The following is a 27,407-nucleotide window of genomic DNA, read 5'->3' as shown; positions in this document are numbered from 1 at the left end:
GTTGTTTCCAGTGAGCTCTCTCTGCTTCCTGTATGTGGTTCCAGATATGAGCCAGCCCTCAGCTCTCACCTTCAAGTCCAGTTGCCATATGCTGGCACTCTTCCCCTCAGTGATGCTGATGCCCTCTGGAACCATAAACGCAAATAAACCCTTCCCTTTGACAAGGTGCTTGGGTCATGGTGTCTTATCTCAGCAGTAGAGAAGGAACTAAGACACCTAGTGATGGGGTTGACTTTGTAGTAGGCAGCTGGAACTTTCTGTTCACATGATGAACAGAAGATGGTGAAGGTGCAAAGAAGGCAGCATGGGAAGAGAATAAAGTCAGAATTCAGTACAGCCTGGGTGGAGAAGATGGGGTTGATGAAGTGACCATGTCATCTATGCCTGCTGGGCCCCATGGCTAGTCAGAGCCACAGAATGGGTCTGTTCCCAGCTAGGGCATGTAATTAGCAACACTGAAGTAGCAGCAGGCAGTGGGCATCTGTGTTGGTCCTCACAGTGTGGTACAACCAGAATATCCTGGAGAATTGCCTGCCCATGTCCAGTTCTCCCCTCGGGGTAGCCAGGCCCACTGTGCACAGGGCTGGACTGGAGGGAGGGAAACTTAGCTAGGTTGGTTGTTGGTGAGATCATACAAAGAACATACATCTGGGAGCAGCTTAGGAGAGCTGGTTTAGCTTTTTGGGGGGGCTATTTAAGCCTTTGTTGGGTGAGTAGAGGCTACCAGGGTGAGTGCACATCATTGGCTGGGGCTAGGGTGCTGAGGATGCCTCATTTGTATGAGGAAGAATTCTAGGTGTGACTGGACATGACCTTATAAGGGGGAAATGAAGTTAAACCTGGCTACCAGCTATATGCCCTCCTGTGGTGAGGAAAGGGTGGAGAGTACAGGGTTGTATGTGCACTGAGACATGCAGGCACAGGGCGGTGGGGGAGCGATCCTACTCCTGCAGATCTCAGGACCAGATTTCCTTGTTCTAGACCTGCTCCTCCTTGTCCCATGGCTCCCTGGCCCTCAGAGACTGAGTAGTTACTTCCGTTAGTAACCTTGGTCAGGACTGGGGAGATGGTAAAGTATCTACCATGCAAGCATGAAGACCCAGGCTCATACAGTGGAGGGGGAGCAGAGACAGGCCTGGAGTGTGCCCGCCAGCAAGTCTAGCCAATTGGTGAGGGCCAGGTTCAGCCTCAAAAGATAAATGGTGTGTGTGTGTGTGTGTGTGTGTGTGTGTGTGTGTGTGTGTGTTATCAAAGATAATTCCTGGCATTGATCACTGGCCTCCAATATACATGTACCCCATTTCCCACACTCCCTGGTTGTGAGAGCTGGCATTCTCCAAGCCACAGTTAGAGCAAACATGTGGGGATTTTGTGCCAGAGAGCTAGCGGGAAGTGCAGTGCATAGCTGGCAAATGAGGGAAAACTGAAATGAAAACCAAGGAGCCAGACAAGTGGATCTAGAGGGATCATGATGGGTGGGGCCTACAGCCTTACCCATCACCACCTCTCCAACCAGCTCGTCAACCTCGTCTGCACCTTTCATTTTCTTTGTCATCTATTGAACCTTTGTAACAGTGCTAGGGGAACAAATTTGTCCTGTGCAAGAGCAATCTCTCCCTCCAGGCTCCTATTCTGTGGTCTTGTGTGTAAAGTGTGTAGAAACCATATACATGTGAAACATCTAGGCAGATCCAGACATGAAAGGTAGACCAGTTGTCCAGAGGTGGCATGGAGGGACAAGGGGGAATGACTGTGGAAAGTTCAAGATTTTCTTGGTTGTTAAGAGTCTAAATTTGTAGCATAACACTGAATATACTAAAAAACACAGTGAATCATCCCCTTTGCCATGGTGAGTTGTGTGAGATCATGGGAATGATCTCAGCAAAATCACTGGTAAAAGCTCACAGTGGAGGTCGACGTGGCCTGCAGAGAGAGTTGCTTCACTCTCTCCATGGCAGCTGGCTGTCTGGCACCACAACTGTTTGGGGCTTCCTCTGCCCTCCACACCTGAGTGCCCATCTCCCCCCCTCACAGCCGGAGCAGCAGCTATGGGAGTCACTTTCTCGTTTTCAGACCCTCAGATGTCCCTGAGACACAGCAGCTTCTAACAGTTCAGCAGCCTGGAGAATGGCTGGATATGTGACCAGCCTCGTAACGTACGGGGCCCTTGACAATGCTCTGCCTCTCTCTTCTTTCTCCCCAGCCCCCTAAACTCTTACCTTTCCCCTCTCCCTCCCTTTCCTTTCTCTTTTCATCTGTCTTTACTTTCCAAACATTTAAATTATGCATTAACTATGCAACTGGCCCGGTTTTAAGGGCTTTGAGGATCATAACCTCTTTATACATTTTAATACATTTAATCATCCAGCCAACCCCCATGAGGAACATACTGTAAACCTTGCTTTTATACTAAGAAAGGCACAGAGTCAGACAGCAGTGGGGCCTCCCGCTTCTCCCCTGGGTGATGAACTGGGTATGTTGTGTCTTTTCTGGCTGCAGTTATTGACAGGTGACCTGTAGCTCACACCATGGCACCATTCCTGCAGGACACGGAAGAAGTAAGCACTGAGCACGCATGATCTCCGCAGTCTCTACTTGCCTAACCCTCCCTACCTCCACACTAATTTCTGCTTCGAGCACTCCAGGCAGGGATCCAGTGCCTAGAGAACAGTGTCCTGCCTTAGCTTTGCCTCTGGACTGGTGCTCCAATGACTCCCTGTCATTGAGCTGCTTTAAAAGCAGCCTGGCCAGCATGCCCTAGGGCCACCACAAGGATCCAGCGAGAGCTGTGGGGAGGTAGGTACCCTGGGAACAGAAGCCCTTATTCATTCAGGTTAATTGAACCCTCAGCCTCGGAATTTGGACCATGCAGTTTGATATGATGACTGGGCTGGAAGAGGCTTATCCAGGGGCAGTTTTCCATGGGGTTCCTGAGGGCAGGAGATAGATCTGTCTCGTGTGGAACTTTCCACTGGATAAGACTGACAGCAAGAAGGAGTGAGGCTGTGGTCCAGGTGTCAGGCGTGTTGCTGGAACCATCATGTCAGTGTGCTGGACTGCTTGTCCCTGATGCTGTGAGCTTAAACTCGCTGTGTAGGGGACTGGCGAATGCTCCTTTTTATTCAGCCTAAGATGGTCAGCGGTGTGTGTGTGTGTGTGTGTGTGTGTGTGTGTGTGTGTGTGTGTGTGTGTGTCAGTCAGGTGGAAGGAGACATTGAATTGCTACCCTGTGAATGTGGTTCTTGTATGCTGATGTTTTTGTACGTGCACACACACCATAGCTCATGGGGGGTCAGAGGATAACTTTGTGCAGTTGATTCTCTCCTTCCACCTTTATGTGGGTTCCAAGGGAGTGAACTCAGGTCATCAGAATGTATGGCAAGTGCTGTTAGAAACTGAGCCAACTTGCTGGCCTTGTTTTTAGATCTGTATAATCTGTACTTTGGGTGCAATACGCTATGCTAGAGATTCAAGGGCGCGAGTGGATCCTTGAAGCACTTCTTTTCTTCTCTTTCATGTTGCTCCCCCGCCCTGCATCACCGTCCAAGCACTGCAGACTTGGCAAGGCGCTTTGTTCTAACTGGAAGCAAGTAACCTCGAGAACCTGTGTATTTTTTACTTGAGCATCCTGCTGTGTATAATGATAACTCCACAATTCTGATTTTTGTTTCTGAAATCTAACAATATTTGCTTTTTCCTGGCTTGACTTTAACCACGAGACACATGTTTACAGAGGCAGCTACACACATGTCTACACATACACTGGTCAGTGCTGTGTTTTTCTCCCATGGACTCAGTATTTATTACACATGTTTTGATGAGGGCCCTAAGGAAGAGGGCTCATGGCTGTGGCTTAGGGAGTATGAATCATCATCCATTCTTTAGACCATTGGCACTTTAGTGGACTGATTTACATGTTGGCTTTCTTTAGTCATTTAGATAAGCATACATTTCTTAGGTAAACTCTTGAATGATCTCAGATAATGTCTACTTCTGTCCTTTTTCCTATCCCTACTTTGGACTCTTTGCTCCGTGACCAACACAGATGATGCTGGGAGAGAGGAAGATGTTGAAGAATGGAGGATGCTGGGAGAGGGGGTATTGGAGAATGGGAGTGCTGGGAGATGGAGGTGGAGGATGCTGGGAGGTGGAGGATGCTGGGAATGGAGGATGCTGGGAGGTGGAGAGGGGGTATTGGAGAATGGGAGTGCTGGGAGATGGAGGATGCTGGGAGGTGGAGGATGCTGGGAATGGAGGATGCTGGGAATGGAGGATGCTGGGAATGGAGGATGCTGGGAGATAGAGGATGCTGGGAGATAGAGGATGCTGGGATAATAGAGGATGCTGGAAATGGAGGATGCAGGGAGGTGGGAGGATGCTGAGAGGTGGAAGATGGGCCCTTCTGTAGTGTAGCAGGTTGTGCTGAATCTTCTTGGGTGGCACATGCTGGGTGTGAGAGGCTGCACCTTTGCAGCCAGTTTCTCTGTGAAAATGTTCAGCAAGGGTCAGTGTCCAGCAGATCAGACACTTTAGTGCAGGCAGATCCTTGAGTGTTTGTGTTGTGGATGATGGGAGTCCTGAGCTGAGGTTTCTGTCCTTTAACCTGTGTGAATGGATGTGTCAGTGTCAGAGTTTCTTCAACCATATATTGTCTTACACAGCGAATGCCAAAGAGTGGCTGCCTCTTGGCTATCTCTTCTGATGTCTTCAGAGAGACATCGGCCTTGGAGGATGTGAGTTACTAGCATGAAAGTGACTTAGCTTCGGGGAGAAAGTACCTTAGTGCTTACTGTCCCCACACAGCCTGGCTCTGCTTCTTTAAGTTGGAGTGGTCGACTGCATGCTGTGTCTTTAATAACTCTTCTTTAATGTACAAACCAGTTTTTCCAAACTTTTGTTTTATCACTAGTATTACTTTCCCCCATATCCAGTTTGCTATACTAAAAGTGATTTGCTCTGTGCTCCTCCAGTTCAGAATCAGTTGCTCATTCTGTAGACAGAAGAAAAAGAGCTTTGGTGGCTCTTCACTGAGCTTCTAGGGCACTCGACCTGCTGGCTAGATCTCCAGCTTGTGCCTGGTAGCTGTGCCTAGGGAAGGGGCGGGTGCCCTCCCTGCCTCAGAGGGGAGCGTGTGGAGCCCCAGCCTTCAGCTCATGCGGCAGAAAGCCTTCTCCTCCACAGCTAATACCTGTTTCTCTGAAGATGGAACAGATTTATTCATTTGCTAATTATTTTCTCAGCTCTGAGGATGTTTGGACTTTAGGTTTTTGAGTGGTTTCTTTCTTTTCTCCATAGAAGTAAAGGAAATTTGTTTCCTTTTCCTGTCTCTCGGAAGCATTCATTCTTAGACTTGTTGTAGGACTCCTGGCTCCTTGGTGCTTCCAACCCGTTGTTTAGACCTGATGTCTGGTCCTGGTGCACTGTCTTCAGAGTAGCTTAAATCCGCAGCTCTCAGGGGACAGGTTAGACCAGGGCTACAACTGGCAGTCTGTACTGCATGCGTACTGATCTGTAAGTGAGGTACCAGGAGTCAGGACACACCCTCCCTTAGGTAACAGGTGCACTCAACCTAGATGACAAATCAGGTTCATTCTGAGTCAACCATGGACAGGGGCACCTCCATTAGGGAGGTGGATCCACGACCGTACACATCAGTCAAAACTCGTCAAAATACATATCGGATATTGGCAGATTTTACAGTGTGCAAATTATATCTCAGTATGTAACTTCAGGAAGATAAAGGGAGTCTCCTGGAACATGTTCAGAATTTAAAATTCACTGTCAGACATATTAAGAGAAGTGAGGATAATTTGGGTCACTTAATTTCAGATAGACTGGCTTGGTCTGTTTTTCTGCCTGGTTGGTGTGTCACCACTGTGAACATGTCACCTCTGGAAGCTTAAGGCGAGGCCTGCGGACTTTTCTCTACAAAGGGCCAGGCTCCCAGGCTCAGTCCGGCCTTGGCACACCCACTCAGCACTGCTGCTGCTCAGAAGTATGCAAAGGGAAGCATACCTGTGCCCCACTGACAGGCCCACACCGGAACTGACCTCAGCAAAGCTGAGCATGAGCAAAGCTGTGATTGGCACCATTGGTGCTTTTGGGGGAAAGTCATCAGAAATGAGCATTCTCTCAGCCTCAGTTACTGGGTGAGTGGGTAGAAGGTGGGATCGTAGAGAAGTAGCACCATGTTTGCATGGCCTTGGCTGTGAGAAGGAAGGGTTTGCTCAGAGGACTTCCGGAGGGTTGTGAAGAGAAGGAGGAGACTGAACACAATACCTGTCTCCTAGATTCCTGTAGAACCCCAGGCAAGGGCCGAGTGTAGCTGTGACAGTTCAGAAGGAATGGTGGGGGTGAGGTTGAGTTACCTTCTGTTCCTGTAGCAGAATACCCGAGACAATCAGCTTCACAAGAGGAAAACTTTCAGTTGGCTCTCAGTTTTGGGGTTTTGTTCCTTTGCTGGTTGCTTTTAGGCCCTTGGTGTGGCAGCTCATGGTGGTGGGAGCGTATTGGTGTTGATAAGACTGTGTACACATCTCAACATCTAGAAGGAGCCCAGTATTTCCTTCATGGGTAAGTCCTGAGTGACTTACCTTCCTCCCCAAGTCACACTCCTAAAGTGTGGGTAGGGACCGAGACTTAGAGGCCTTTGGGGAGCTCTCTCTCTCTCTCTCTCTCTCTCTCTCTAGGGCCGTGTGAATGATGAGGGATGCCTAGCAGGTACAGGTGACTGCAGCGATGGACAGAGAGTGGGGACCTGGGATTGAGACCAGCAGGGAAGATGGTTTTAAGAATTGAGCCTAGCGTACTTTGTCAATGTCAAGGTCATTAACCCGAACAGGAAGATAAAGTGGCAGTGGGGGCCAGGGGGAGCTAGTGTGTATGTGTGTGTGTGTGTGTGTGTGTGTGTGTGTGTGTGTTTGAGCCTTATCATGAGAGGTGGTTGGTTCTTCACACATATGGGTCATGCTTGCTTTTCCTTAAGCAAGTGACTCTTGTGCACATAGCTCCTATAGGAAGTAGACTTTCAGGGGCTAGAGAGATGTCTCAGCATCTGGGGCTTCCAGTGGACTCAGGTTTGATCCCTAGCATGCACATAGTGGCTAAGAACCGTCTGTAGCCCAGTCCCAGGGAGCCTGATGCCCTCTTCTGACCCCTGAGGTGACCAGGCACACATGTGGTGCTGCACATGCATGTATATAGTCAAAACACCATGACATATAAAATAAAAAGTAATGCAAGTCTGAAAAAAATCGAAACCATTTGTTTCTACAAGTAATATAGCGAGTGCTACACTACTAGGCACATGGTATTCTTTAAGAAAGAAACAGTTTTAAAACCAAGAAAAGCTTTATATTGGTTACTTTTCTGTTGGCTGTGCTAAAGCCTTCAGCCAAGGCAGCTTACAGAAGGCTTGTGGTTCATGTATCAGGGTCACAGCAGGAGTGAAGCCAAGCACTCACATCTTGAACTGCAAGTAGGAAGCACAGAGAGCAAACTAGAAATAGCATGAGCCTTTAGACTCTCAAAGACAGCCTCCACTGATACTCTTCCTCCAAGAAGACCATACCTCCAGCCCTTTCAAACAGTTCTACCAGCTGGGTACAGACATTCAAAGTCCCAGAACTTTGGGGGTTATTTATCATTTAGACCATCACGTGTATATGTGTGTGCATTTGTATGTGTGCACATGTGTGTGCTATGAGAACCAGAAGACAACCTGTTATAGTCAGTTCTCTCCTGTTACTCTCTGTGTCCTGGGGTTTGAAACCACATCCTAAGGCTCGACGGCAGGTGCCTCTGTCAACTGAGCCGTCCTGCCAGCCCGGTTTTGATGTTTTTAATAGCTTGCCTTATATTATCTCTGATGTATAGCCACGACTTTAAGAATCTCGCTAGGACTTGGTGTGACAAAAACTTGTGTTAAAAGTAAATAACAAACATTATAATGGGCCAGAACCAGCCATTCGGACTTCAGCACTCTTCTTTCTCAGTATAGGGTGCTCGTTGGGTCCTTACACTTTCAAGCACATAAGAATCTGAGAAACCCAGTGAGCTTACCAGAGTTGGGTCACATTAGTAAACTGAAATTCTTCCTGATTTTTTTTTTGGGGGGGGAGGGTCATGACATATAAGTAAAGTTTTTACATTTTCTTTAATTTGTTACGTGGAAAAACCTAGTCTTCCCTGCAGACTGGGAAATAGAATTTAAGTTCTTGGTTGCTAAGGGCCCACCCCTTTCCCTGCCCCTTGCACTGGGGACCACCACCAACAAGAGGCTAGGTAATCGGGGTTGAAACTTACACAATTTCAGGTAAGTGTTAGAGAGGCCAGTGTGGAAACAGATCAGGAACGTCCCATGAAGGGCTGGAGAGGGGCTGTCATAGATGCTAAGATGGCCAGGGAGAGAACCTAAGAACGTAGGGACAGACAGGATACGGGGACAGCAGAAGAGGAGGGCAGGTTTGTTTTTGGTATGAAAAAAGGATATAGATTACCTGTGACATTTGGCAGTTGCTGGGTGCTTAGAGGTGGCCAGTTATGTGTGATTAGCTTTCATGTGTGACTTCAGCCAGCAGAAGGCTGGGGATGGGGCCTAGATGTAGCCTTTCATCTCTTCAAAGACGTCTATAGGCCCCCCTTGAGAAACGAGTGCGCAGCCCACCCTCTGTGAGGACTGGACTTCTCAAGAGTAACTAGCCACTTATTCTTGCTACCTACAAGAGTCCCAAAGTTGAGGACAACCTCTGGGCATGCAGGCTGTTAAGCTGTTCCTCCCTGTCCCTGAACCCCCAATGAACTTTGTCCTAGAGGGAACCATCTAAGGGTTAACAATGTCTGTCTTGGCAACAACTTCACACACACACACTTAGAAAGTTGAAGACTCAAATAAATCAAATCATGTGCTGTTTTTTTATTTCATAAAATTTGCAGAGTATCCGTTACGTGTTTTGTTCTGTGTTAAGCTCTTTATATCACTGACGTCTAGTTTTCATTATAATTATTTTCCGGGGAGTGTTAGTACTGAGCCTCTTACCTTTCTGGAGACAAGTCAGGATGAAAGGAGCTAGATCAGACTGCTGGCCTGCCCCCACCACGCCCTCGACACACCCTGTCCCGTCTCTGCCCCGCCCCTGCCCCACTTTCTTCAGGTTTCATTGTGTGTTTAATTGGATTTGGGCAAATGACATACTTTTAACTGAATTTTACTTAATCATACATCTCTTATAAATTCCTCAAAGACTGGATTGACAGTAGGTACACTTGTGAGCAGAGCAGCAGAATGGCTTGCAGCAGGCCCCAAAGCTGTTAGAGTGGTTTACTCATGTCTGAGCCCCCTCTACTGTGGGGCTGCGTAATAGTTTAAATTAGCTGTTTGTGAATGCCTAATTGTATTCTAAACAATAGGATCAATGAACAACAGGCCACAGTGCACTGGGATAATACAGCTCTGTGGCAGTGCTGTTTAAGAGACAGCCATTCAGTGTCTATGCTACCTTACAGGAAAGAGCGTGAACCACACTAGGGTATGTCCTTACGATGCTTGCACTCGATAATCCAGCTTCTCCGAGCTTCTGATGACTTGAGCTCAGACTGCTTACGCACCTTAGAAACCTCAAGGCCATGCTCAGTGTTCTGTGATCTTCGGTTGTCAGTTTCTGACTGTTGTAACCTGTGCTCTAGAATGTTCATTAAAACCCATTTAGGCTTCTCTAGGCCCCAAGTGCTTCCTTAGGGTCCTAGTTCTGCTTCTGACACCCTGTTCCCTCTGTTTTTTGTGGAAATTCAAGCAGGACTCTGGTCTTTTTCCTCACTTCTTACTTTACTGGGTGCTGTTTACCCAGTAGCCATGGTATATAGTTTGTTCATTGTAAAAAAAATTTTTAAGAGAGGTTTTAATGTATTCCACCTGGCTTCCAACTTACTGCATAGCCAAGACTGGCACTGAACATCTACCTTCTTGCTTATCCATCGGTTGAGTTGGGGGGTGCAGGTATGCTTTACCATGCCTGGTTTTATGTGGTGTTAGGGATGGAACCCCAACCTATGTGTGTTAGCCAAACACTGTATCACCCAGGTCACATACCCAGCCCTTTGCTGTAAGTTTAATGGTAGAGCTGATTCTATTGCACAAACTAACGTGAGCCAGTCTGTTAGCACTGTGCCTGAATTTTGAGTAGTGCTCTTTCCTGGCACCATGAGTAACATCTGTATGGGTCCCACTGGTCCATGAGGGGAAAGGTTATACGTGTGGATGAGTGTGAACTAGGACAGCTAGCTAGCTCTGTGTGCTTTGCCTCCAGCTCTCCTGTCAGAGAAGTCAGCGATTGTGAGGCTGACTCAACACATTTACAGCTTCACCCTGGCCACAGCATAGCCCCTCTCCTTGGCTTACAGATGGCCACCTTTTCCCGTGTTCTCAGCTCTATTTGCCTTGCAAGGACAGGGGTTGAAAGCGTGCCAGCAACTTCACTGGAGCCTCTCTAAATATATTCTGCGGTCTTGGGAGTTAGGCTGTCTGTCGGTATTCCAGTTTTAGTTGGACACCGTTCACTCTCGAGGTTAAAGGGTGATGTAATTGTCATCAACCTTTATGGCGAATGAAACATCCTTTTAAAGTTTAGGATTAGGCTAGGGGAGGCCACATCTTGGAGGAGAGGAGAGTGCTGGGTTTGCTCATGACAAGGCTTAGAGATGTCTACATTTTAGGGCGGTTTGTCTTCACTTCCTCCATTTTTGATCATTGAGAGCTGAAGGACCTATGGACTGCTAAGGGTCTGCGGTAGGACAGAATTGGGGTGACCTTTGACCCCAGTTGGGGCATCTGCCTCAACACGTGCTGGTGCTCTTAACTTCTACTGTCTGACTAATTTGTGTGCCACAGACAGCACTCAAGGATGTTGGGAGTGGGTTGGGTTTGCACCAGTGTCTGCAGCATCCTGCTGTGACTAGGCCCCTCTTGTATAGATATCTGCTTAGTTAGGGTTTTACTGCTGTGAACAGACACCATGACCAAGGCAACTCTTATAAAGGACAGCATTTAATTGGGGCTGGCTTACAGGTTCAGAGGTTCAGTCCATTATCATCTTGGTGGGAACATGCCAATGTCCAGGCAGGCATGGCACAGGAGGAGCTGAGAGTTCTACATCTTCATCTGAAGGCTGCTAGAAGACTGGCTTCCAGGGAGCTAGGACAAGGGTCTCAAAGCCTTTGTCCACAATGACACACTTCTTCCAACAAGGCCACACCTCCTAATAGTGCCACTCCCCTGGCCAAGCATGTTCAAACCATCACAGCTGCTTGTAAGTTTCAGAACCCCTTGTTCTCTTCTGAGTGTCCTGTCAGGAGGACGGTGGTAGAAGTTTGTGAGGCAGAGACAGAGTTTATCTTCCATGTCAGATTTTAATATCTATGGGCTTGAGCATTGCCAAAAGTAAATGAAGCAATTTATATATACCTTTTCCAACTTTGAGAGCTACCCACTCACATGACACAGTCTTTAAAAATGTCGAATGAGATACATACATATGCTTGCAAGAATGTCTGTGTGTCTGCACACACGTGTTCATCTATGTGTATCTGTGTTGGACTCAGGGATGTTTTCCACAGGCTTTGACCAGTTATATTGAATGCTTGTCCTTCATGTGGGGATTGAAGTTGTATTAATAGTGTCTCTTTGCATCTCATATAAATATAGTCTTTTGAAATACCAAGACAACTTCTTACTAAGATCAAACAGATTTAATTGCTTGGGAGTAATATTTTTTCCCCATAATCACATGATAAGAAGTTGGCCTGGGAGTTCCGTGTTCAGGAGTAAAGATTCCCAGGGCTGCTGAGTCGCCTCTTTAGCCACTTTATTAACTTTAAGATGAGATATTATTTGAGTAGTATTTGACCTGGAAAAATCCCAGGTGCTGGGGCCGGTGTCTTGTCCCTTAAAGTCTGTGTTCACCACAAAATTCCCAGTTACAGTGGACAGACACGCAATACAAACAGGCTTAAGCTAGACTGTTTGTTTCAATTTGTTTCAATTTCTGGGATAGAAGGCTCTTAGATCATTTTCCCTTTCTTTCTCAAAGGAGTTTATTCTCAGAAAACTGACCAAAGGAGTGCTGCCCCACCACCAGGGTCGTGTCCTGTGACTTCTGACTGGGTTCTGTCTTCTCGTATCTGCATATCATGTATCAAGGAAGATCATGATTGGCTCGGCTTAAGTCACTTGATTGTTACTGGGGTATTGTTGCCAGGCAGGCTATGTATCAGTCACAGTTGCCAGCATCTTGACTGGCAGGCCTATTGGGAGAGGAGTTGGTTAGAAAACAGATAGCTTGTATTTAATACAGATATAAATGTTTCAAGTCTGTGGGGGTTGCTGTTTACCCTTTTTGTTGTCCGGAAATGGGAAGTGTCTATCCTAAAGCCATGCTGGGCTGGATCCACTTGAGAATTTGCAGTGCCCATGTCCAACCTGTTCGAGATAAGATGTCGCAGGGAAGGGAGGGGCCCGTCGGTCGGAACACATGTCCGACAGTTGCTAAGGCTGATTTAACGTGGGCTCTGGGCCACCATGGCAATAACGGGCTTTTCACGTTTTCTTTTCCTAGGGTTGGATGACTGCCTGCAGCCGTACGTCCACAAGTTTGAGCGGGAGAAGATAGATGGGGAGCAGTTGCTAAAGATCTCCCACCAGGATCTCGAGGAACTGGGGGTCACGCGGATCGGACACCAAGAGCTGGTGTTGGAGGCTGTGGACCTTCTCTGCGCACTGGTTAGTCTGGGAGAAGGGGAGCTGCTCTGTGGTGACTGTCCAGTCCTCTTGGGCTCAGCCCATCCTCACATTCTTAAGAGGGTGCAAAGGAGTACCGGCCAAAAATCAGAGGAGGAAACAAAGCAGCTTCTAGAGGAAAGGCTAGCAAACGAGGAGCCGTGAGCTTAGACTGGCACACTTTTATGCACGTATGCATGCGTATGTGTGAGTGCTTGATTAAGTGTTAAATGCACATGCGTGTGTATGTGTCAAGGCTGAAGGACAATTTTGAGTGTTACCCATGGAAATACTGTCTACCTTTGAGACGGTCTTTCTCATTGGCCTCCAGCTCACCAGTTAAGAGTAGATTATCTGACCAGTAAGCCCCAGGGATCCTCCTGGCCCCACCTCTCAAATCCCTGGAATTCAGGTTTGTGGCATTGGGCCTGGCATTTTTATCTGTGTGCTGGGCGTAGGGCCTCACACTTACAGTAAGGTGAGTATCTTACCAACTGTTTGAGCAATCTTCCCCAAGCCCTTTCTTTTCCCCTTGAATGAATGCACTTAAAAATTAGCACGCAAGGTATTTGTAACACAATGTTCTTAAACAGAGTGCATTTGAGTAGGTTCTGCTCCCTTCTCTCTCCTTCATCCTTACCTCCCATCCTCTTCAATCCCACCTCAGGCTCTTTTCCTCTTCGTTGGCACATTTATCTCTTTGTTTACCCGCGCTTCCCTAGCATCTGTCTTTATCCTTAGCCTTTATCCACGTTTACACCCGCTCACATAAACATCACACCCCCGTCAGTTAATAAAGTTTTATTAGAACTCAGTGTGCGTAGTCATGGATGCATGTATTATCCAAGGCTGCCTTTGTGCTGCAGGAACAGAACAGAGCCTCTCTATCACAGACCACGTGTCCCTCCAAAACCCAAAGTGTTTACTGTCTCATGTACAGAGAAGTGTGGTCTGTTACCAAAAAACCGTGTCTGTGTTAGGCTTATTTTCGGTCTTTTATAAAGCACAGAATGATGGGGACAGCTGTTAATGAGGATGCCATTTTCAAAGTTGAAATGAGAAATGCTAAATGTTCACGTCTGTTTCTGTTACTATAAAAGGCACCGTGAGTTTCACAGATACTCTGTTTAAATAACCGGTGTTTGTGCTCGACACGACCAACCAAAGAAATGGCAGCTAGATGGGCAGGAATGTGAACTTTGCTCCAGAGCTTCGGTATACAGGGTGGGTGTGTGAACCCTGCCCAAGTCCTGTGTGGCTGTACCTGTGGTTCCTAGGCAATCCATTCAGCTGTGGCGTAAAAACACCCATAAAGGCATTTGTTTACAAACCGGCTGGCATGGGTGAGGCTCGGGTCTCTTGTCATGGTGCCATGCTTAGGAAACTGTTCACTTAACTGTCGGGCTTGGGTGCCCTCCCCCTCCCCAGCATTCAGGCCGGGTTAGTAATACTCTGAAGCTGAGCCAAGTAGGATATACAATTACATCACCCAGCACGGTGGGAATGGAGGTGGCGTGGTGATGTCGCCCCTGCTGGTCTGCGTTCCACCGATTCTATGATACTCCCTGCATTGTGAGTGTCCTTTTTTCCTTAAAATGGATAGAGCCCTATCTTCTGCTCTGAGATGCTCCGCTCTTGTTTAGGAGAGTAATGGGGAAATTATTTGTGGTTGATAAATGAGCTGTCACAAGGGAGACACAGTGGCCAAGTGGTCTGCATGCTGGCCTGGGAGACAGGATTTTTGGATCCTAATCTTGGCTCCGCTCCAGGCTACTCCTCCTGTGATCCCCGGGGGAATGTGGTGTCTGTTCCCCTCATCTGTACGCTAACTGTCACTGTCGGTGCGGCCGTGGTGTTCTGCATTGCTGGGGATATGTCCAAGCATCCTGTTTATTATTAAAACTGTCTGCTCTTCAGAGCCAAACATGCTTGGGTTTACTTCTGTTACGCTTTCTGGGAAACACAGCTTTGCAGTCTTTGCTGCTAGAATGTTCTGTGCATTGTGTCTGTCTTTTTGGTTGCGGTATACTTTAAGGACAAGAAAATTGCTTTGTGCGTCTGGGGGTTAGGGGAGGAGAAATAGCAGCGGCCCCGTGGACAGTCTTTCTGCGCTTTCCTTTTTGCTGCCTCTGAAAGCGTTGCACCAAAGTGAACAAAGCTGGACCCATGCCAGAACCTAAAGCCGTGTTTCATCCCCTACAATTTCCTACTAATTTCCTCTGTAGACCAGGCTCTGACCTCAGTCTCATGGGGGCTACTCTGAACAGCAGTGTACCTTGTCTGCATTGCCGGGGGAAGAGGGGTGGTACCCCTCCTCCAGAGGCTGCAAGTGAATGGTTGTCTGGGTGGGAGAGAGTCTAATATGGTTTTATTAAGTAACTTTAGTCTTCATATAATCTGTAAAATGGTGTTACTTTCATCCGCTGCCCTGTGCACATTTGGATGGTTACGTGGGTGAGTGTCTTGCATTGAATAATTTGCTTGCTGGTCAGTTAAAGTGGAGCTGTAGTTTGGCCCTGATTCTTACAGAGGTTTCTAGGTAAACTAGTTTTAGTGGCTGTTTTTTTTTTTTTTTTTTTTTTTTTTTTTTTTTTTTTTTTGATGGGCAGGAAGTGAACAGAATTTGGATTAAGAAAGGATGTAGGGGTAAGAAATCACTGGAGAGTTTTGGAACAATGATAAGGACAGATAGAATGGAGAAGGACCTAAACAGAGAGAGGGAGTCTATAAATAACTGGTGAATTATAGTTAGACAATAGTTAGATACCATCCCAAGTTCAAGCCGCCTCCCCCTTCCCCCACTTGCAGGGGCAGAGGGTGACTGACACACACCGTAGCTGCCCTGTTCTCATGAGGGAGCTTTTGCCACATCTGGCTGCTCATGGGAGGACTAACTACAATTAAATAGAAGTCAGCTTTTCGTTGTATTAGCTTTATCACAAGTACTAAGTAGCTGTGGGTGTCAGTGGCCGCCATATTGTAGCACAGGACTGCCAACAGTTCTATTGGACAGCATTGACCAGAAACATTCAGTGGGCAATGAGAAACATCATGGAGACCCATGTTCTTTGCAAAGCGGGTGGAGCTCTGGTTTCTTGAAGATGGAGGTGGAAGATCGGTGTCTCAGGTTCATGGAGGATGAGGTGTGAACAGGTTGGAGTTGTACCAGTGTTGAGTGATGCCACTCCAAGCTGTAGTTCAGGGAAATGGCTGTATGGACCAGCATAGTATGTCTGCATTGTATCCCTCTCAGGCCGTTCATTGTTCATCATTTACCTGTGACACGTCATTCAAAAAAATCTCTCTGTGGTGGAGAGATGTTAGGCAGTGGGGAGTCTTTGCTGGTCATTTTTATTTGACTTGATCTTGCTGCGACTGATAATGTACAGAAAACTGTAAGTGACATATTTCTTGGGTTGCCATGCAGTAGATGGAGGCAGTGGGTTTACCTTGATTCCATGTTACTTGGTCACACATATTAGAGCATGATCAGAGCTTGAAGCACCGTAGAGAAGAGGAGGCAAGGCTGTGTGTGGTACCTTTAACGTATGTTTACGCTCAGTGTCTAGAAGCCTAACGATCTTACCTCTTTCCTTCATTTCTGGCCAGTTGAGAAAGCTCCCAGCTCCTCACCCAGACCTGGAGAGGGTTGGTGATGACTAGGTCCTAACAAAGTCACACCAAGGCAGAAGGAGCCGGAGAGGGCTTTTAGAGCTGTATTTCATTTCTCAGTTTCTCTTCCTCTTGCTCCTCTTCTGCTAAACACTCTGACACTGAAGTACCTTAGCTCGGTTTGAATCCTCATGGCACCTTGTGAAGAGCAGCTTGTGAAGGAGACAGGTTCTAGGAGAAAGACTCATGAAAATAATCATCAGGTCTAGTCTGAGAAAGTGTTCCTTTTCCATTTGGTTGTGGCCCTGAAAGCCCCACATTTCCTGATGTCCCCGGCCACACTAGGACTCTTCCCAGCTAATTCATGTCTTGTTCTCTGTTTTGAAGTAGAGACAAACGGGAGGGGACATCTCCCCACTCCCAGCTTTAAAATTATGCTCAAGTGTACATATACCTCATCTTTCTAGTTTTGTAGTTTATTTAGGGGGGAAAGAAACCAACCTGAACAAACCCAGCTGAAAAAGAAAAGAATCAGTTGTAAAATAAGCCTTTTCCCCTTTGTTTTTATTTTTAAAGCCAGTTAGTGTCTTCTGCAACAGTAAGATGTATTCTAATTTCCACTGTGCCCTGGAAGTAAGTGTCATATAGGAACAGAAATTCCAAGTCCTTCCTGGTAATGTTGTCTGTAGAACACTGGCCTCCCCTGCTTTTAGTGAATGTTCTCCATAGATGTCGGCGCCTGGGTAATTGGCAGAGTGAGGGAACGTTCCCTGGCATCCTGGGCACAGGCTTTCCCTTCCAAACACTCTGTGTCCAGTAGATGCCTTACCCATCACGTGAGGTTTTGATATTAAAAGTGATGGTGGGAACATATCCTTATTTCTTCTTCTCTGCTGAATGAAGATAGTCTATTTTAGACTTCAGGGGAAAAAAAGTCAGTGGCAGGGAAAAAAGTGAATATAAGATTTAGATCGAATATTGATGTTACTACAGGAAATAATTTTAAGTTTATACAGACTTTAAAAGCTGCTGAGCTAGCTCTTCTTTAACGTTTTAAAACGTTATTTTCAATCTGTATGTTTGGGTGTTTTGTCTGCATATGTGCCCAAGTGTCTGCAGGGGATAGAAGAGGGCCTTGGATTGCCTGGGAAGGAAGTCGTGATGGCTGTGAGCAGAGAATAGAATATGGGTCCGCTGAACAGCAGCCTTAACCACCAAGTGATTTCTCCAGTTCCGAAAAGTTTTTTTTTTTTTTAATTTTTTTTAACTAGAAGCATTATACATTTAAACCTCCCATGAAGTCTGTTTAAAGTTAGAGTCATCTTCACTAAAACCAGAGCCGTGTGTTGTTACTAACCTATCATTTCTTAGTGAAAGAGAAAGTTATTGCAAACTCTTGAATGTGTGTATACTGTAGATGTATATTGATTGTGCATGTTTGCTGTGGATGTGTAGACTGTGCATGTTTGCTGTAGATGTGTAGACTGTGCATGTGTGCTGTGGATGTGTAGACTGTGCATGTTTGCTGTAGATGTGTAGACTGAGTGTGTGCTGTAGAAGTGTAGACTGCATGTGTGCTGTGGATGTGTAGACTGTGCATGTGTGCTGTGGATGTATAGACTGTGCATGTGTGCTGTGGATGTGTAGACTGTGCATGTGTGCTGTGGATGTGTAGACCGTGCATGTTTGCTGTGGATGTGTAGACTGTGCATGTGTGCTGTGGATGTGTAGACTGTGCATGTGTGCTGTGGATGTGTAGACTGTGCATGTGTGCTGTGGATGTGTAGACCGTGCATGTTTGCTGTGGATGTGTAGACTGTGCATGTGTGCTGCGGATGTGTAGACTGTGCATGTGTGCTGTGGATGTGTAGACCGTGCATGTTTGCTGTAGATGTGTAGACTGTGCATGTTTGCCCCTCTCTGTCCCTGACAGAGGTGGCTGGGGTAGTTCAGACATGTCCTGATGCTCCAGAAGAGCTAGGTCCGTGACTAGAGAACATCCATGAATTAAGCTTCTTCGGTTTGCACTGGGTTTGCCAGCTCATCCTCATTCTTCTGTTTCTTTGGTTTTTGAGATGCAGCATGTAGTCCTACTTCACTTCAAACTATCCATGCTCCTGCCTCAGCTTCCTAGTTGCTGGGTGGAGTGTGTGTACCCACACACCTGGTCAGTTTGTCTTACTCTTGTCTGCTGTCCATCTATCCTATGTTCATCTCGTGTCTTGGCTTTCCCTTGGGTTGGGTGTTGGGAAGTGGATGTACTCGGCATGCTGAGCCAGAGGTTGAATCCCAGCCTGTCTTTGGTCACCCATGTAGTCAGGTGTCACCATTCTCGGGCCTGAGTCTCTTCAGCAGTTAAAGCGTAATGCAGGTGGAGCCTCTGTCTTCTGAGGACGGGAGACCTGTGAAACATTTGGAATGTCGGTGCGAGATGCTCATCTCATCTTCTTTAAGGTCACGGTCAAGGCACAGACACTCTAGCAATACAATACATGATTGCCTCCCTGTATAGAAATCAAAGATGAATAATTTTACGTTTATAATTGAGTACCATCCACAAGATATGTTATGTGCATGCAGATATTCCAAAATCTGAAACCATCCCGAATCTAAAACATTCGGATAAGGGATACTCAGTGTACTGGCTAGCTTTGTGTCAGTTTGATACTAGCTAGAGTCCTTTGGGAAACCGATATTGAGAAAATATCCCTTTCAGATTGACCTGTGGGCAAAGCCTGTGGTACAGTTCCTTGGTTGATGATTCACTGGAGGGCGCAGCCCACTGTGGGTGGGACCACCCCTGGGCTGGTGCTGAGCAGGCCATGATAAGCAGCACCCCTCCAAGGCGGCTGAGTCAGCTCCTGCCTCCAGGTTCCTGCCATGATTTCCTGAAATTGATGTTTCTAAAGCAGGCCTGCTTGTAAGCGGAACATGGCTCAAAGAACACAGATTAAATTGTGGGTGAACAAATAGTGTTGCCGTTTCTCCATCCCTTCTGTTGGAAATCCATCTCTTCATCACCTGCGGTGCTGTGGTGAGCGCCACACAGACAACCCTGGCTTGGCCTGTGGTCCAGATGGGGCACAAATAGGTGACAGGCTGGAGAGTAACCAGAAGGCACTATACTTATCCCAGGGAACACATGCAATGGTATGTTCAGGAGACATTGTTAGTTGTCAGATCTGGGGAGTGAGCTTCTGATGTCTGATATGTGTGTGCGCATGTGTGTGTGTGTGTGTGTGTGTGTGTGTGTGTGTGCGCGTGTGTGTGTGTGTGTGTGTGTGTGTGCGCACACATGTACTTGCTAGCATCCTGCTGCTCAGGAGAGCTTTCCTCACAAAGGTAACCCTACCACCTATCAGTTAGACAAAGTTTGCTCTGGACTGAGTGGTCAGGAGTCCTGGCCCAACGAGGTCATCTGCCCAGGCCTGAGGGATAGGGATGGACTCTCTTTGCTTTGATCTACTTGAAGAGCATTTTACAATAAGGGGCTGGGGAGAACACAGCCCCCTGAGACAGGAGGAGGCTAAGGGAGAGCAGAGTACAGGCCAGCGTGTGGGAAGGTTGGTGGGGTGGGCAGAATTTTGTGGGGGTTGGGTGGTTTACTCCAGCTACTCAGGGTCTCCCAGGTCATTTTGAGACGTTGATAGTTTCAAATTTTTCTCTCTTGAATCTATTTCCCGCAGAATTATGGCCTTGAAACTGATAACATGAAGAACTTGGTTCTGAAGCTGCGGGCATCCTCCCATAATCTGCAGAATTACATAAGTAGCCGGCGGAAGAGCCCAGCCTACGATGGGAACACGTCCCGCAAGCCCCCCAATGAGTTCCTGACTTCTGTGGTAGAGCTCATTGGTGCTGCCAAGGCCCTGCTGGCTTGGCTGGATCGGTAAGCTGTGCTTTAATGCAGCCTGGGGCAGGGCACACGGAGGGCCTGGGTCGCTCAGCAGCCTCAACCTTGCCTCAGGAAGAGAAGCCATTGTCCCCGGGTCTCCCTCTCCCTGGAATTCAAGGGTCATGGGTCAGAGGTAGATATTAGGGTGCCTTGGAAGGTCAGCAACAGGAACAAATGAGCGCTAGGTCAGAGGCAGTGGAACTGAGCTAAAGGTTACTTTACTGAGATAAAGGATTAGCCCTGGAGTGTGGGCATGGCATGGAGCAGTTAGCAGACCCGGCTTGACTCACTTCAGTTCAGCGTCTTGTCTTTCCATTCTGATTCTTGGTTTGTTTGTTTGTTTTTAAAGTAGAATGTTTTTATTAATTTTTTGAGACTTTCATACAATGTTTCTTATTCCTATTCAACCCCCCTCCTCCTCACAACTCCTCCTGGATCCACTCTCCTCCCCTTGTGCCCTCTTCCCCAGTTTTCCCTGAGCCTTGGCTGTAGGTGTTGTGTTGTAAATGTTTCACCTGGGGGCAGGTACCCCATGACAAGTTGATCTCTGCGTGTTGACCAGTTTGTTTTCTGTAATGATCTCAGTCTACTGTTAAAGAAACTTATTTGATGAGGGGTGAGAGATACATGTATCTGTGAGTTTAAGGGCAGGATTAAGAATACAGTTAGACATTATACTGGTTTAGGAAACTGCAGTCGGGGGCTCTCCTGGATTCCGTGGCCTCACCAGTCACAGGAAGTTGGCTAAATTTACAGGCGTGAAATCACTATTGAGCAGGCCTTAAGTGCAATTAGACAGCTGCTAGTGCTGCTGGGATCTTTCAGAATAGCTCACCATGATGGTTCTTGCTGTGGTTCATAGGTAATACAACTGGACAGTTTATCGGTTGCTTTTCCCCTTGGCAATTTGCACGGCCCCTTTGGATGCTGTAAGAAGAGCAGGTCCTTGGGTCAGATTTCTGTATTACGTGTTCAGAAGAAGATGCATGATGCAAGAAAATCTAAGCCTGCAGTGTAGCCATGCATTACAGTGTTGGGGTGGGACTCTGGGGGCGGGGTGTCTCCTCTCCGTCCCCTCATTAAAGAGAGTTCTCGTTCCTTCCCAGGGCTCCATTCACAGGGATCACGGATCTGTCGGTAACAAAGAACAAAATCATCCAACTGTGCCTGGACCTGACCACAGCAGTCCAGAAGGTTGGTAACGTGTCATCACTGGCTTCTAGAACATTCTCCTCTTGTTTCTTCTTTCTCCAAGGGGTTCCCATATGGGTACAAAGTGTTCAATCCTCCCTTCCCATCAGAGTTTGATGCTTCTGTGAGAAATGACCAGCAGCCTCAGGCTCACAAATGACTGTCTTATACTCACTGATGCTTCTGTATCTCTTTGAAAAGAAACTGGAATTGTGGAATAACCAAGTCCCACCATTTTCGTGTTCTTAGTGCTTTGCTGTGCTTTGCTGATTCTGACTTCATTTGACCTCAGTTGTTGGGGTTAGAGGTCAGGATGGGACAGCTCATGAGGCTGTAGCAAATAACCCCAAACCGTAGCAGTTTATTTACATGTAAATGGATATGCCCCTGGGAGATGAACTCTGGTTCTTCTTACCTCCAACAATCAGCATCCTGCTTAGACTGTCCCTCTGTCCCCCAGCAGAGAGACACCGCCTTGGTGGTTCTTATGCTCTGGTATTGAACTGACGTGTCAGTCCCCTCATGCCTTTCAGTGAGACATGGATGTTTTCACCTGTAAAGTTTTGTGTTACTTTGTAATTTGTCTAGCGTCTATGGTATTAACTAAAAAATAGGATTATGAGTACTAGGACCAATTGCAGTCCTGTTACTTGGCATATAACAGATTCTTAAAAATCATTTTTGGATTGAATTTCTTATGAATATGTAAGGAGGAGATTTTTCTCTTTTCTATCTATTGGTTTTAAAGATTATCTTTTTTCTTTTTCTCCGTCCCCTGTGTGTATGTATATCTCTGTGGATGTTTGTGTATGTACATGTCAGTGCACATGAGTATGGATGTCCAGAGTCTAGAGCAACAGATCCTTCACAGCAGGAGTTAAAGGTGCTTCTGAAGCTCCCATTTGGATACTGGGAATCGGACTTGGGTCTCTGTGATATTAGCTCCTAACTACTGAGCCATATCCCAGTCTCTCCTTGTGATTTTAAACTCTGTGATGTGATGATTGTTTCTATGGTTGATCTGATAAAAACAAAAAGTCCTTCCCTTATTCCTGACTGCAGCAACAGAGGCAGGTGTGTGTGTGTGTGTGTGTGTGTGTGTGTGTGTGTGTGTGTGTGTCCATCCATCCCTCTGTAAAACAGAATAAAGTGTGGCTTCGTTTGTGCCAGTTCTTTGAGATCCAGTCCTGAGCAGCCACCGAGTTTGAAGCACATTTGATCTGCCAGAGGTGCCCAGAGGCACTGAAGGGATCTGGTTTTGCTCATTTTTATGACGTATGAGGTCATCTTGATGGAAAGAGTCTGACATCAGCTGTGATACATGAGTGTCTGAGACCACAGTGGAAGGTATTTCCCAATGCTACCTGAGGGTGCTCTCCCTTCCAGTTCCCTCCCCTTACTGTCCTGGTTGCTTGTTTGGGTTTATAACTGAGTTTATTCGCAGTCCATTACATCCAAGTGTAAGAGGTGAACAGTGAAATTAGCAAATGGGCCTCAGTGGTGACTTGTGTGCCCTGTGATGGGTCCTAGTTGTTGAGCCTGACTTGGACACCGGAGGGAAGGTGTCAGGGCAGAGGCAGAGGCAGAGGCAGAGGCAGAGGCAGAGGCAGAGGCAGAGGCAGAGGCAGAGGCAGAGGCAGAGGCAGAGGCAGAGGCAGAGGCAGAGGCAGAGACAGAGACAGAGACAGAGACAGATGCAGGGCAGGTGAGGAGGCAGATGTGGGGGTGGGGTGGGGTGGGTGGGAGATACATTGCTGTTTGTTTTTATAGAAGAGTAGCTTTGTCTGAGCAGGTTAATCTTGGCTTCATAGTCATTCAGACAGTTCCTTCAATAAACATTTACTTGACTTCTGTGCTTGTTACTGTCCTAGCACCAGGGTGCCAGAGCAAATATATCTGTATCTCAGTGGACTTAGTGTGTAGGGTCAGAAGCAAGAAGCGAGGCCAGTAAGCAGAGTACCTGTGTATGAAGTTACATAGTTAGCCAGCTGAGGAGGGATGGGCGCAGGAGGGAGGGACCAGAGGGTTGACATCTGTGGCTGCAGGAAGCCTCCTCAAGAAGACAGCATTGGAATAGCTGATCTGTGAAGTTGTGCTCACCTGGCAGAATGGGCCTGTTGCAGGACCTCAGTTTGGAGCATTTTTTGTAGAGAGTGTTTGAACACTGCACTGATGATCGGGAGACTGTAGCCAGCCCCCTTCCACTTGGGAGGCCCAGGCCCAGTGTGGTTGTGTCTTCTGCAGAGTGTCCTTCCTACTGTTGTCTCATGGCACATGGCGCATGATGGACGGTGATTTCCAAAGAGCGTTTCAGTGGGGAGATAGGCAGCTGTCACCACAGGTCAGCCCCGGGGCCCTGGACATCTCATTTAACAGTCATGAGCCTTCACTTTCTTATCTGTAAGATGAGAACACCAGCGTTCACCTTATCAGATGGCTGGGTAGAATTTCTAAGGTTCCCCTCCTCAACCCCACCTTTGAGTAAGAAGAAAGGCAGTGTAGAAAACGTGACGTGAGATGGCAGGTGCGTGATGCAGTCTTTAATCCCAGTACGTAAGAGGCAGAGGCAGGCAGAGTTTGTGAATTAGAGGTCAACTTAACCTACATTGTGCATTTCAGGACAGCCAGGGCTACATAGGAGGCCCCCCCCCCCACCTTTTTAAGATGTGAAGAAAAATGACGGTTAAAAATGTTAAATGGTCCTATGTACCTGTGTATGTACATACATACATGCATACATACATATGCGCACGCGCACGCGCGCGCGCGCACACACACACACACACACACACACACACACTAATAGACCTGTATGTAAAGGAAGATGTAAATATAGCTGGTAATTTGAGAGAAAAATTGTGTTTATCCTGGCAGGGAAAGAGGTAGACACAGAATGGAGGAGGGGGTGGGGTAGGGGTGGGGCTAAGGCAAAAGAAAGAGAGGGGAAGCAAGGAGGGCAAGATGGGAGGGAGGGAGGGAGAGGGGAGAAAGAGAGGTTTAATTTACAAAGTCATACATGTAAGATACACTTACACGTGTCAAAATTAGGTATAATATGAACAGATGTGATTTCTTTTTTGTATGTTTGTGTGTGGTGCTGAGACTAGAGAGGGCTTCTTCGTGCACAGGAGGCAAGTGCTTACCTACATAGCAAGTGCACTGAGCTACACCAAGCAAAGTACAGGGAGTTTTAAAAACCGTATCTGCCTCAGAGACTGCTCTGCAGGTGGGCGTGATACAGCACAAAAGCACAGCACGGACTCAGAATGTGCTCAAGGGGGGATAGAGATCTTGGGTTTTGGATATTTTGGGGAAATAGTGTTTTCCTGAGTCAGACTAGATGAGTTAAAGAGAAATAAAGAAATTAAAGAAATATATATGCTGGCCTTACTTTCTGGAACTTAGTTCTAATTTGAACAGATTTTCATAACTTTGAGTTCATACATCTACATATATACACACACATATACCTTTTTAAGATTGATGACTTAAGACATGTAAATATACTTGGGGAATGTCACTTTCTGGACTTTGGAAAAGATATGTCTTGGCTCTTGTCCAGAATCTATTTTCTTCCTTCCTTCCTTCCTTCCTTCCTTCCTTCCTTCCTTCCTTCCTCCCCTCCCCTCCCCTCCCCTCCCCTCCCCTCCCCTCCCTCCCTCCCTCCCTCCCTCCCTCCCTCCTTTCTTTCTTTCTTTCTTTCTTTCTTTCTTTCTTTCTTTCTTTCTTAAAGATTTATTTATTTATTCCATGTATATGAGTACACTGTAGCTGTCTTCAGACACACCAGAAGAGGGCATTGGATCCCATTACAGATGGTTATGAGCCACCATGTGGTTGCTGGGAATTGAACTCAGGACCTCTGGAAGAGCAGTCGGGGCTCTTAACCACTGAGCCATCTCTCCAGCCCCCAGAATTTTTTATAGTAATTGAAACCATCGTTTCTCTGCTGAATGTCAGTGTGCATGGGTGGGCACGCGTGCAAACACATACCTCCCCAGAGCAACCAGCTTGGTGAATGAGTTCAGTGTCCTTTCCAGTGCAGTGTGGTGGCTGCTACAAGAGGGGCTGTTTCGGAAACTGCACTCTTTCTCTTATTTGACCTCTGACCTTTCCTGGGGACAATAAGGAACGGGAATCATCTTCCTTCTCAGTTCAGGAGCCTGCTTCACTAGAGCCTTCATCTCAGACCTCTGTCCATGAGAGACATCTGCTTTCCCCTTCCTCTTTACGTCCGCATGCCGCCTTCCCTCAGCATGTGAAGTAGTGAAGAGGGATGCCAGCCTCTGCTTGTCCTTTCTCCCCTTGCAATGATTCTGTGCACTTCCAAGCATGTTTCCGTTGTAGTCAACATCGAGCGCAGGGGTTGGTCTGCCAGTCCAGTCTTGAGGGCTTAAGGTGAGAAGAAGGAAACAAAGGCAGGACGGGGTTGTGACCTACGTTTCCAGCTGGACTCACCTCTGTCATCGCATGATGACTTCAGGTGTAGTGGTGCAAGAATGAGGAGGCAGCGGCAGGGCGGAGTTTCTGTCCAGCAGGAAATAGTAAAGGAGCAATATTTGAAGGAGAGGGGGAACAGCGGGACAGAGCAGAGGGAGACACCATCACTGACTGGGAATTGCATGTCAGGTGTGTCTTCCCGCGTGAGCCCTGTGGTCACACTGAGCTCCCTACAGTTTCTAGGATGCTGAACTTGCCTTCTTATTTTGCTGGCAGGAAAGAGAGGCAGAGGGGTTAGCAGGCAGGCTGTACAGGGCGCACCATTCGTGAGGTGGTAGACTGCGGACAGGGAGTAACAGAGACCCACCTGAGGCAAGGTGCTAGTTGCCCTGGGTGGCCCTGACTGCTGATCCAGGTGGCCCAGGACTGTCATGAAGCTCTGCTTCAGTGTGTGACTCATGAGGGGTGACTTGTTCAGGAAAGTTTTCTTCCTTTCTGTTGCCACCACACCAGATAATGTGAGGTCATACCTGCAGCTGTTTCCTTTCAGGGTGGGGAGGAATGAATGGGCGTGGGAAGTCATCTTGCCCTTGATAGAAGGTAGTGAGCGAGTCCTCACAGACACTGGTCAACAGTTTGTGATTCTCACTTGTGCCTGTCGGTCTCCATGACAGTTGGATCGATGAGTTCTAAAAATCAAGTTGTCAGGACCAATGGGTCACGCCTCAGCCTTGACTCCAGTGGCCTTCTAACTGGGTGACTCTCCAGGGAAGCCACCATTGTTCATCTGTGACTTATCTGCATAGACATAGTTGTTAGTTACCTTGCTGTCATGGGGCCTTGTGAATGGATGGTTTCTGGAGTTGCTGTTTATGTAACAGCTCTGTGGTAATAGCGGATGACGACCTGTTGTGGAAGTGGATGGTTTAGTTCCTGAGCATGAAAGCGCAGGTAGGAGAACACTCTGTCAAGTTGCACTTACTCGTTGTTTACAAAGTGTCTCATGTAGCTTGGGTCTCTATCAGAGTCACACTTGTGTGAAAATGTGTTTCCGAATTTCTTAATTTTTTTTCTCCCTAGACTGCTCTTCTTATGATAGCAATCATCAGTTTTTGGGAGCGGCAGTAAAAAGCTGTTACTGTGTCTTCTACTTTTATCTGGTAAAAGAAAAATTAAAATTTTAAGGAGACAAAGAAATCCTGATTCCGAAATCATGTGGGATAAAAACTGGTAGCTGTCCTTGCTATAGTCGGGAAAAATGACCTAAATATGACGTTTCAACTCAAATGAAAAAAACATCATCTGATGAATTCAGAACTGATTTGTATGTTTTTATACACCTTGAAAGCCTTATTCTCAAGATTGGCTCAATTTGGCATTGTACTCAGTGGCACAAAATAAACCAGTTCTCTGGGCAGAGAGACAGCTTAGCAGTTAAGAGCACCTGCAGGATTCCCAGCTTCTTCTTGGTTCCCAAGCACCCAGGACTCCAGCTCTAAG

The 27,407-nt window shown here is 47.1% G+C and overlaps 1 protein-coding gene across 1 annotated transcript in view; it reads left to right on the top strand.

Annotated features, from left to right (window-relative positions):
• Positions 1 to 27,407, top strand: part of Cnksr3 (Cnksr family member 3) — a 92,600-nt gene that overhangs the window by 38,635 nt on the left and 26,558 nt on the right. Inside the window, 3 exon segments of the mRNA NM_001012061.1 lie at positions 12,609 to 12,772; positions 20,068 to 20,270; positions 21,383 to 21,470. Coding sequence (NP_001012061.1) covers positions 12,609 to 12,772; positions 20,068 to 20,270; positions 21,383 to 21,470 — 455 coding nt within the window.

This window comes from Rattus norvegicus, chromosome 1 (assembly GCF_021556685.1).
Source record: "Rattus norvegicus strain SHRSP/BbbUtx chromosome 1, alternate assembly SHRSP_T2T, whole genome shotgun sequence".
NCBI lineage: Eukaryota > Metazoa > Chordata > Mammalia > Rodentia > Muridae > Rattus > Rattus norvegicus.
The sequence above is the reverse complement of the archived record's forward strand: the minus strand, read 5'-3'. Positions and strand labels throughout refer to the sequence as shown.